The sequence below is a fragment of the Crocuta crocuta genome, unplaced genomic scaffold (genome assembly GCF_008692635.1).
Source record: "Crocuta crocuta isolate KB4526 unplaced genomic scaffold, BGI_CrCroc_1.0 scaffold44, whole genome shotgun sequence".
Classification (NCBI taxonomy): Eukaryota; Metazoa; Chordata; class Mammalia; order Carnivora; family Hyaenidae; genus Crocuta; species Crocuta crocuta.
The window spans coordinates 4,589,224-4,598,884 of record NW_027530179.1 but is presented as its reverse complement, the minus strand read 5'-3'; the positions used below and the strand labels follow the sequence as shown (position 1 = coordinate 4,598,884).

General features: G+C 51.4%; 2 protein-coding genes across 4 annotated transcripts; one reads left to right on the top strand and one right to left on the bottom strand.

Moving 5' to 3' along the window:
* Positions 1 to 332: 332 nt before the first annotated feature.
* On the top strand, positions 333 to 6,476 carry HSP90AB1 (heat shock protein 90 alpha family class B member 1). The gene is made up of 12 exons (XM_077764874.1): positions 333 to 442; positions 1,905 to 2,051; positions 2,492 to 2,698; positions 2,800 to 2,959; positions 3,104 to 3,237; positions 3,346 to 3,654; positions 4,233 to 4,398; positions 4,560 to 4,750; positions 4,840 to 4,987; positions 5,111 to 5,379; positions 5,656 to 5,989; positions 6,106 to 6,476. The coding sequence occupies exons 2-12, from the start codon at positions 1,905 to 1,907 to the stop codon at positions 6,213 to 6,215; spliced, it is 2,175 nt and encodes a 724-aa protein (XP_077621000.1). The 5' UTR covers positions 333 to 442; the 3' UTR covers positions 6,216 to 6,476.
* Positions 6,477 to 6,729: 253 nt separating this feature from the next.
* SLC35B2 (solute carrier family 35 member B2) lies at positions 6,730 to 9,552 on the bottom strand. 3 transcript variants are annotated; one of them, XM_077764876.1, is made up of 3 exons: positions 9,340 to 9,552; positions 8,995 to 9,145; positions 6,730 to 8,272 (listed from the first exon to the last, which is right to left on the bottom strand). In XM_077764876.1, exons 1-3 carry the CDS (start codon positions 9,531 to 9,533, stop codon positions 7,334 to 7,336), a joined length of 1,284 nt encoding a protein of 427 aa, XP_077621002.1. In that variant the 5' UTR covers positions 9,534 to 9,552; the 3' UTR covers positions 6,730 to 7,333. The 3 variants fall into 3 exon arrangements, with proteins under 3 accessions (XP_077621002.1, XP_077621001.1, XP_077621003.1); XM_077764875.1 differs by having other exon boundaries at positions 8,995 to 9,149; positions 9,340 to 9,492; XM_077764877.1 differs by lacking the exon at positions 8,995 to 9,145 and having other exon boundaries at positions 9,340 to 9,514.
* Positions 9,553 to 9,661: the final 109 nt, after the last annotated feature.

Sequence of the window (9,661 nt, the reverse complement as noted above, 5' to 3'; positions counted from 1 at the left end):
AAAGTGTATAGGGAGGTTAGTGGGACCCTCGCCACTAGTTCCCCCGCTTATGTCATGTAAGCATTCTCAATCGCTAGTTCTTGCACGGTGGTCGAGCCCTCTGAGTGCGGAGATGAGGCCACGAAAAGGAGTACTTACTTGCGCGTGCTCTCAGGGCGGAGACTGATACCCTTTGCTTCCGCCCTTCTCCGCCCCCTCCCCTATTTTGGACCATGACGTCAAGGTGGGCGGGCAGCGGCAGGTGCCGGGCTGACCGGCATCCTCCTTTAAGGCGGAGGGATTCGGGGACGGGCAGCTGGTCTGTGCTTCGCCGTATATAGGGCCACTGGGGGCGAACAGCCGCTCTCTTGAGTCACCCCCGCGCAGCCTTGTTGCGGTTTTTGAGCCGGACTTAGTCCTTGCTCACCGTGGTCTGTAGTGCTTACAGCTCTTCTCCTTGAAGGTAAGGTCGTAGTGTTTCTCAGGGGTTTCTGTTTGGCTTGCCCATTCGTGTTGCTTTCGTCCGTCCTTTCCTCTCCCAAGCCTAGATTTTGTTGTGTTGGAGCGGGATAGGGCAACTCCTCTAATTTTTGGGTGGGGGCGTGTGGAAGGGACGGGGCTCTCAAGAATAAGGCTTGTGTTCTTATCCGTGTTTTGGTGCGAGGTATCCCCCAGGCAGCGACTGCCCGTGGGGTGAGGTGGGTCGGGAGTGGGCTTGGGGTAGTGGGCAGCTGCACGTGGTGTCCGCGCCGGCCCGGGACGCTGCCATGTTTGCCCCTCCACTTCCGGACGCGGCTACGGGGCGCCGGAGGGTCCCCAAGGGTGGTGGGTGTGCGCGCTGGACGTGACTCAGCATACCCTGGTGCTGGCCTGGCTTTGCCATCCCTTCTGTGGGACGCGTTTTTCAAGGGCTTTCTATTTCTTTATGTGAGGTTCTTCGGCACGGAACGTTTACGGCCGGCTCTGGCCTGTCGTCCTTTCTCTTTTCCAGAGCTTTCCTGCAGTCCCAATGAGGGGGAGGGGAGAGGAGGGGGCAGGCTCTGGAAGATTCACGGGCCCTTTCCTCCCCCGCCCCTCCCAGAGAGCTGAGATTGTTCTGGAAGCTTCTGGAGCCCGGCGCCCCGCCCTAGTGCCCGGATGCTGGGGCGAAGGGAGGCTGCGCGGTGGCGCCCCCTCCTCGCGTGGCTCTGGCTAACGCATGTCCGGCAGTGACGAGGGTCTGCCCAGCGGTCTACAGCCACCATCTTAGTTGTGTTTGGTTTTGTCTTACATTGTAGCCACATGTGTTGAGGGGTCACGGTGGAGCTTTTGCTTCATCGGTTCTTTGTCTTAGCCTCTTGGGCGGGTATCCACCGGTCTCTCAGAGGTTACCTTATACCCTGTGGGGCAGCAATCCCACGTGAGCTTTTGATGTAGGAGATCCCTAATGGGAGAGCCAATTCCAGATTACTGGCCATTTTACATGAAATGGTTTATCTTGGGCTAATATGTCTTTTAACAAAAAAGGTAGTGGAAACGTAGGTGATTTTCTCCTTAAAGTGAGTGTGGTTTATCTGGAATTGTTACTCCTGTTCGTGGGTTGAGACCCAGTATCTGTATTTCGAACAAGCCAGCAGGTGATGGCTGAAGCTTTTGGGTCCCATGGATCACTTAAGAGCCCTTTGGCTCCCAAAACACCTTTCCAAAAAACTTGACCTTGTGTATTGTGTTGAAGCAAGCAGGTTTTTATTTTTCTTTCCGAATTGGATTTCCCCTAAGGGAAATCTTTAAGGAAAAGCCACTGTTAGTTTTTGAGGAATATGTGGAGTGCCTGGATTAAAGCAGTTTGAACCAAATCTGAGTCTTCATTGTGACTTGAGATGAACTGGAGTGTTAAATAGGAGCCATCGTGTTTTTTTTGTAATTCCTGAATGTTCTTATTTTAGATGCCTGAGGAAGTGCACCATGGAGAGGAGGAGGTGGAGACATTTGCCTTCCAGGCAGAAATTGCCCAGCTCATGTCCCTCATTATCAACACCTTTTACTCCAACAAGGAAATTTTCCTTCGGGAGTTGATCAGTAATGCTTCTGATGTGAGTGCTGTGGGCACCTTCATTTGTGGTTTTTGTTTTTCAGCACTCCGGGAAAGGGAGAAAGAAAGGGTGGTTTGGTATTTTGAGGGGCTGCTGTTCTAAAAAAGTTGCTGTGGGGAGATGGGTTATTGTAACTGTGAAGGGTTCTTTTTGTGCTTTAAGTTGTGTCCCCCGGGGGCAGGGCAGAGAGAGGGGAAGTTGTTATCTGAGGAGCCCTACACGGGGTTTGAACCCGCAAACTGAAATCATGATCTGAGCCAAAATCAAGAGTCAGACGCTTAACTATGATACTTAAGCACCCCAACCGTATGTGGTGCTTAAACCCCAAGTTGGGGGGTAGGTAATCAGAATTGAGGCTATTTGGGAGTAAAAAGGTTTTTTCGGCTAAAGAGCTGGGCTTTTAGGAAGCAGAATTGTAAAGTTGAAATTTGTATTTTCAGGCCTTGGACAAGATTCGCTATGAGAGCCTGACAGACCCTTCCAAGTTGGACAGTGGTAAAGAGCTGAAAATTGACATCATCCCCAACCCCCAGGAGCGCACTCTGACTTTAGTGGACACAGGCATTGGTATGACCAAAGCCGATCTCATAAATAATTTGGGAACCATTGCTAAGTCGGGCACTAAAGCGTTCATGGAGGCTCTTCAGGTATGTGGTATTTCAGCTAGGCATAGGCCATCCGTTTTGTGACTCTTCCTTGGCTTGCTGTTTTTGTTTTTTAAACTTGTGTTTGTAAAACTTCCTGGCAGGCTGGCGCAGACATCTCCATGATTGGACAATTTGGTGTTGGTTTTTATTCGGCTTATCTGGTGGCAGAGAAAGTGGTTGTTATCACAAAGCACAATGATGATGAGCAGTATGCCTGGGAGTCCTCTGCTGGGGGCTCCTTCACTGTGCGTGCAGACCACGGTAAGACGGGTTTTTTGTTAAGTTGTCAGAGTTAGAATTTTGGGGAAACCTATAATAGAGATCTTAAGCGTGTTCCCTGTAAAGTAGCTGATTACGGTTTTGAATTTTGTTTAATTTCCTTACGCTCTTGTGATTAACTTCTAGGTGAGCCCATTGGCCGGGGTACCAAAGTGATCCTCCATCTTAAAGAAGACCAGACAGAATACTTAGAGGAGAGACGTGTCAAAGAAGTGGTGAAGAAGCACTCACAGTTCATAGGCTACCCCATCACTCTTTATGTGCGTATGGGCTGGGAATCCTCACGTGTGTGTCTGCTCCTCTGGAGAACTGTATGGTCCCTGGCTTTGGTTTCTGAATTCTGGAACTACTGTCTTTTGTACTTTCAGTTGGAGAAGGAACGAGAGAAAGAGATCAGTGATGATGAGGCAGAGGAGGAGAAAGGTGAGAAAGAGGAAGAAGATAAAGATGATGAGGAAAAGCCCAAGATTGAAGATGTGGGCTCCGATGAGGAGGATGATAGTGGGAAGGACAAGAAAAAGAAAACCAAGAAGATTAAGGAGAAATACATTGATCAGGAAGAACTGAACAAGACCAAGCCCATTTGGACCAGAAACCCTGATGACATCACCCAAGAGGAATACGGAGAGTTCTACAAGAGTCTTACCAATGACTGGGAAGACCACTTGGCAGTCAAGGTGAGAAACCTTGCACGTTGATTCAGTAGGAAGAGCAGGCAGAAGGGTGTTGGTGGTAGATGATGGAACTTGCTTAACTGTTGGGTGTTGGGAACTGAATGCCACGGATCCATGTCCTTTCACTCATCTTCTCAAGGACCTCACTTTGTCTCTGGCAGGTTCCTGATGGGACTGTTTCCCCAGGGATCCAGAGATTATACATAGCTAAGGTTTTAATTTTCTTTAAAAAAAAATTTTTTTCAATATTTATTTTTGAGAAGCAGAGAGACCGCATAGCCAAGGGAGGGGCAGAGAGGGGGGAGACAGAATCAGAAGCAGGCTCCAGGCTCTGAGCTGTCCACACAAAGCCCTGACATAGGGCTTGAGCTCATGAGCCATCCGATCATGAACGTGAGCTGAAGTCAGATGCTCAACCAACTGAGCCACCCAGGTACCCCTAGTTTAATTTTTTTAAAAGCTGTCCTGTCGTATCTGTCTTACCATTGGTGCTTAGAGGTCTTTGTTTCAGACAGTTCAGTAATGTGATGCTGGGACTTAAAGGGACATCTACTACTGGCTTATTTTGAATTCCTTTTCAGCACTTCTCTGTGGAAGGTCAGCTGGAATTCAGGGCATTGCTGTTTATCCCCCGTCGGGCTCCTTTTGACCTCTTTGAGAACAAGAAGAAAAAGAACAACATCAAGCTTTATGTCCGCCGTGTGTTTATCATGGACAGCTGTGATGAGTTGATACCTGAGTATCTCAGTGAGTGTCCTCTTGGCTGAGTTGGGTAAAGTCTTGTAGCTTTTCCAAGAACTGAGGTCTGGTCTTGGTTTTTTTTTTGAGATTGGGTTCAGTGAGAAAGTGGGTCCTGTTGAAGTTAGAGGACCCTGTCTATTTTAACTCCATTTTCTTCCTGATTGCAGACTTCATCCGTGGTGTGGTTGACTCTGAGGACTTGCCCCTGAACATCTCCCGAGAAATGCTCCAGCAGAGCAAAATTTTGAAGGTCATTCGCAAAAACATCGTAAAGAAGTGCCTTGAGCTCTTCTCTGAACTGGCAGAAGACAAGGAGAACTATAAGAAATTCTATGAGGCATTCTCTAAAAACCTGAAGGTATAGAAGGAGAGTTTTCTCTTTCATTATTCACTTAGAGAGTAACAATATTATTTACAAGTAAGATACTTTTCTTTCCACCCTCGAAGCTTGGAATCCATGAGGACTCCACTAATCGGCGCCGCCTTTCCGAGCTGCTGCGTTATCACACCTCCCAGTCCGGGGATGAGATGACTTCTCTTTCAGAGTATGTCTCTCGCATGAAGGAGACCCAGAAGTCCATCTATTATATTACTGGTACGTTAGAGCCTGGGTCTGATCAGAGCCTCCTGGTGGGGTATGAGGAAGAAGGGAGGACATTTAAGACTACCTGGGAACTGGTTGGTGGCACTCTGATCCCTGAGTCTCTCAACCCTACAGGCGAGAGCAAAGAGCAGGTTGCCAACTCGGCTTTTGTGGAGCGAGTGCGGAAACGGGGCTTCGAGGTAGTGTATATGACAGAGCCTATCGATGAGTACTGCGTGCAGCAGCTCAAGGAGTTTGACGGGAAGAGTCTGGTCTCCGTTACCAAGGAGGGCCTGGAGCTACCTGAGGACGAAGAGGAGAAAAAGAAAATGGAGGAGAGCAAGGCCAAGTTTGAGAACCTCTGCAAACTTATGAAAGAAATACTGGATAAGAAGGTTGAGAAGGTAAGCAGTTCTGGGACTAGGATGTAGTTTGTAAATGTTTCTAGGGCAGTTTCTCTCAATCTTGTGTTGCTAACACAATTAGTAGTATTAGGGAGCCTAATTTGTTCAGAGATTCCTTCTGTTGCTGCTTTCACCAGGCAGGTTTCAGGTTGGTATTCCTATAAAAATTTGGTAAAGATGAGGCATTTCTTCTGAGACTAGAATTTGACATACCATCTTAGCTTGGAAGTGGTAATCAGGTTTAATGTAAACATACGTTTTTGTGATTATCCCCAGGTGACCATCTCAAACAGGCTAGTGTCTTCACCCTGCTGCATCGTGACCAGCACCTATGGCTGGACAGCCAACATGGAGAGGATCATGAAAGCACAGGCGCTTCGGGATAACTCTACAATGGGTTATATGATGGCCAAAAAGCACCTGGAGATCAATCCGGACCACCCCATCGTGGAGACGCTCCGTCAGAAGGCGGAGGCAGACAAGAATGACAAGGCCGTCAAGGACCTGGTGGTGCTGCTGTTTGAAACCGCGCTGCTCTCTTCTGGCTTCTCACTGGAGGATCCCCAGACCCACTCTAACCGAATTTACCGCATGATCAAGCTAGGCCTGGGTGAGTGTCCTTGCTTTACCAGAGTGTGGCTAGGAGTTGGAACTGGTCTCCCAGAGACAGACTTGACTTCGTGGTATCTGGATCAAAGTTCATGTGGCGTTGTTTTCTGGTCACAGGTATTGATGAAGATGAAGTGACAGCAGAGGAACCCAGTGCTGCTGTTCCTGATGAGATTCCCCCCCTGGAGGGTGATGAGGATGCATCCCGCATGGAAGAAGTAGATTAGTGTCTACCTGCAGATCTCGTGCCCTCTGTATAGTGTCCCCATGGCTTCCCGGCAGCCCTGAGTGGCCTCCGTTCACCTGGTTCCCTCTGCTGATGTCTAGTGGTGGTTTCCCTTCCTGTCTGTGTCTGAGGCAGGATACGAGGGCCTCAAGGCCTGTCCCTTCCCATACTTGACAAGGGGTTTGGATGTGTACTGTGGTTTTTTTGTTTATTTTGTTCTGAAGTTAAAGTATGCAAAATAAAGAAGATACAGTTTTATACAGTTATGCTTTCCCTTGTAAAGTGGATCTGGTGCCTTTCAAGTTTCCTTTGCTTTCCTATTCCAAGTTGTACCTGCTTCCATCCTGAGATTATATGTTACTCTGGTACCTTGAAAACTCAAGTCACTTGTAACCAACCATCTAGCAATTCTGAAGTTCCCCCAACATTGACTCCAAAGGGTAGCTTAACCAGCATGGACTCCTTCTGTCCCCTTCCACACACTTTAGTCAACCAAAACACTGGACACGAGCCCATTGCAGCAATTTAATTTAATAAAATAAAATTAGAAGAGCAAAAAGTTACGTTTCCAAAGTACCAAAACCTGCAACCGGCTCTTGGCTCTTGGGAGCAGAGCCCGGGGGATCCAGGAGCAGAGAGGGTGGTGGTGCTGGGTGGGGCTCTCCCCTCCCCCAGCACAGCACCATCATCTTTCAGGGACTCCTGTGAAAGCAGCACTTGGAGCCTACAACACTTGTGCTTTTCTCACCAGAGTAAGAACTGTAGGTCTCTGGGAGGGAGTCCACAAGGGTGGGCCATTCAAGGTAGGGGACAAGCACAGGTGTGTTGGTGGCAGAGCCCCAGGGCAAGACCTGAGGGGATTTGAGAGGGGCCTTAGGAGGAGGTACCTCTGCCCTCCCAGCAACCCTCTCCACCACTGAGGAAGGTCCTCTACCCTGGGGCTCAGAGGGGTGACTTAAGGCAAAGGGGAAGGCTGCCTCCTGGACTCCACCCCAACCTGCAGAGCTGGTCTGTGATACTGAGAATCTGCATTCTGACCTTGAACCAGCCGCCTCGGAAGTTACAGTAGAAGAGGGAAACTGGTATGGTGAGGTTCTTGTGTGACTACATCCCTCAGGCTCAAACTTTCTGCACAGGGGACTCGACAGGCACAGCCTTCTTTCCCCGTTGCTTTAGTCGGCCCCGGGCATAGACTCTGAGGAAGAGGGCAGCGAAGACCACAGCCACCCCCATACCCCCCACCACAGTGACCGTGTGGCCGTACAGGAGGCAGGAGAGGAGGATGGCGAAGGCCTGGCGGAGGGTCATGATGATGGTGAAGATGGCAGCTCCGAACTGCCCGATGGTGTAGAAGATGAAGAGCTGGCCACACGCAGAGCACACAGAGAGCAGGAGGGCGTGCGCGGCAAATTCGCTGTGTCTCCCCATGAAGCGGGTCCCCTCCAGGAGGGCCCCCTGCTCCAGAAGGGAGCCCACCGTAAAGAGGCAGGAGAAGAAGTTGACCCCAAACATCATCTGCACCGAAGACATCTTATAGGCGAACAGGGCATCCTGCCAGTTTGAGGTGAAGCTATCAAAGGCAATGTAGCCTGCCAGCAGGATGAGGCCGGACAGGGTGGTGGCCGGGGAGCTGCGGGGCTCTGGCCCGCTGGACAGCAGGAACATGCTGACCCCGATGGAGATGAGGCCGGCTGTAAGGTATTCCCAGTGCTCGTAGCTGCGCCGAGACACCAGCTTTCCCATCAGCATGACCGGGATCACCTTCGAGGCCTTGGCCAGCACCTGGGTGGGGAAGCTGACGAACTTGAGCGCTTCGTACTGACACCAGCTGCTGAGCACGTTTGACAGGCTGGCAAAGGAGTACCGGTACATGGGCGCCCCGTGCCGGGGCTGCTTGCAGAGGACACAGTAGAGGCCGGCCACCAGCAGGGCCAGCACTCGGTTCATCAGCACCAGGAACTGGGAGTCTGTGAAGCGCTCACCTGGCGATGTGGCAGTAGCCCCGTAGCTGCGGGTCATCACTCTTTCCTGCAGCACTCCCCAAGTCAGGTAAGACACCTGGGGGGGGGGGGCACGGGGGATGAGGACAGAGAAGATAAGAGGAGGAAAGATGGCCAAAAAGATTTCAACCTCTCTGTTCCTCAGAAAGAGGTCTAAACGATTTAAAGGACAGCATATGTATTTCAGTCCCTCTGCAGTGATTAGAAGTTCCCTCTCCCCTCCAAAGCACGGATTCACCTCGAAGAAATCAAGCGTGTGTGTGAAACCAGAAACGCTGTAGGCGCGCCCGGTCCCCGGTCCCCGTGTGCCCCTCACAGGGCTAGGTTACAGCCGACTCCATCCCGTGTATCTTGCTATCTATTCTCCGTCAGGGAGTAAGCGAACCGGACACCTGTTCGGCACATGTAGCACTAGTAGCGCCCGCTCCAAAGTGCCAAAAACTCCGCATTTTAGCTCCCTCTCACATGCGGCAGTGGGGGAGGGCTGAATGGCTTCCCCCTACTTTGATCAGTGGGTTGGCAGTACATGAGACCTCACTGCAGGGGGAAGTGGAGGAATGGCACCGAAGACATCACAGGAGGGCAAGAGAGAGGAGGAAAGACAAGACTAGCAGTTCCGACCACCTCTAAGACGGTGGTGCTATGAGCCCCTTGGAAGAGGGGGCCACATAACACAGTGGCCAGCAAACTGCTGGGACTGGCAGGGTGAAAACTTTGGTTCCACACCGGACCTGTCCACGGGCCCTGACCCAGGCAGAGAGGCAGAACCTGCCTACCTACCTGGAGCCCCGCAGCACAGAAGAGCAGCTTCAGGGCCTGCCAAGTGGGAGTGGTCTCTGCCGGCTCGGTCCGGGAAGCCAGAGGAACCTCGTCGGAGGCCTTGGGCTCATTGCCAAACACACAAGTTTTCACCAGGGGGAAGCAGAGACCCCTGCCTAAAAAAGGCGCACAAGGTCAAGATCCAATATTCTCCCTAGCACCTCCTCTTGCCCAGAGCAGCCAGCGGCCCTGCTGTCAGACATGCAGGCATCCCTCCCTCCCTTTCCAGGCCACATCCCTATTTGGACTGCCGGCCAACAGTCATAATAGGGACCTAGCACGCTCCCCCACCCTTTCGGCACACACCTGTCTCCAGGTAGTTCTTCCGCTTGAAGTACTGCACCAGCAGGTAGCCAGGTACCATAAAGCTGGCGTAGCCAGCAGCATTCACCAAAAAGCGGAAAAACCACAGCTGCGTCCATGACTCTGGAGGCGCTTCGGGGGCCTCCCCACCTGCCCCCAGGGAGGGGAGCGCAGCCAGCACCACCACTGCCCACCATCTGCGGGGACAGCGGACGTAGGGATTAGGGCGCAGTTCCTCATCCACTCGGCCCTCCAGAAGGGACTACACTGGAGAAGGGCCCGGAGTCTCCCCGCCCCCCTCAGCTGCAGCCCAGCCCTGACAAAG

What these genes read in the sequence shown, in the direction of transcription:
- HSP90AB1 (XM_077764874.1), top strand. Translation starts at nt 1,905, where the DNA reads ATGCCTGAGGAAGTGCACCATGGAGAGGAGGAGGTGGAGACATTTGCC. An exon ending in AAGACCACTTGGCAGTCAAG is followed by an intron (nt 3,655 to 4,232) that starts GTGAGAAACCTT and finishes ATTCCTTTTCAG; the next exon opens with CACTTCTCTGTGGAAGGTCA. An exon ending in CATTCTCTAAAAACCTGAAG is followed by an intron (nt 4,751 to 4,839) that starts GTATAGAAGGAG and finishes CCACCCTCGAAG; the next exon opens with CTTGGAATCCATGAGGACTC.
- SLC35B2 (XM_077764876.1), bottom strand. Translation starts at nt 9,533, where the DNA reads ATGGTGGGCAGTGGTGGTGCTGGCTGCGCTCCCCTCCCTGGGGGCAGG. An exon ending in GAAGAACTACCTGGAGACAG is followed by an intron (nt 9,146 to 9,339) that starts GTGTGTGCCGAA and finishes TTTTTTAGGCAG; the next exon opens with GGGTCTCTGCTTCCCCCTGG. An exon ending in TCTGTGCTGCGGGGCTCCAG is followed by an intron (nt 8,273 to 8,994) that starts GTAGGTAGGCAG and finishes CCCCCCCCCCAG; the next exon opens with GTGTCTTACCTGACTTGGGG.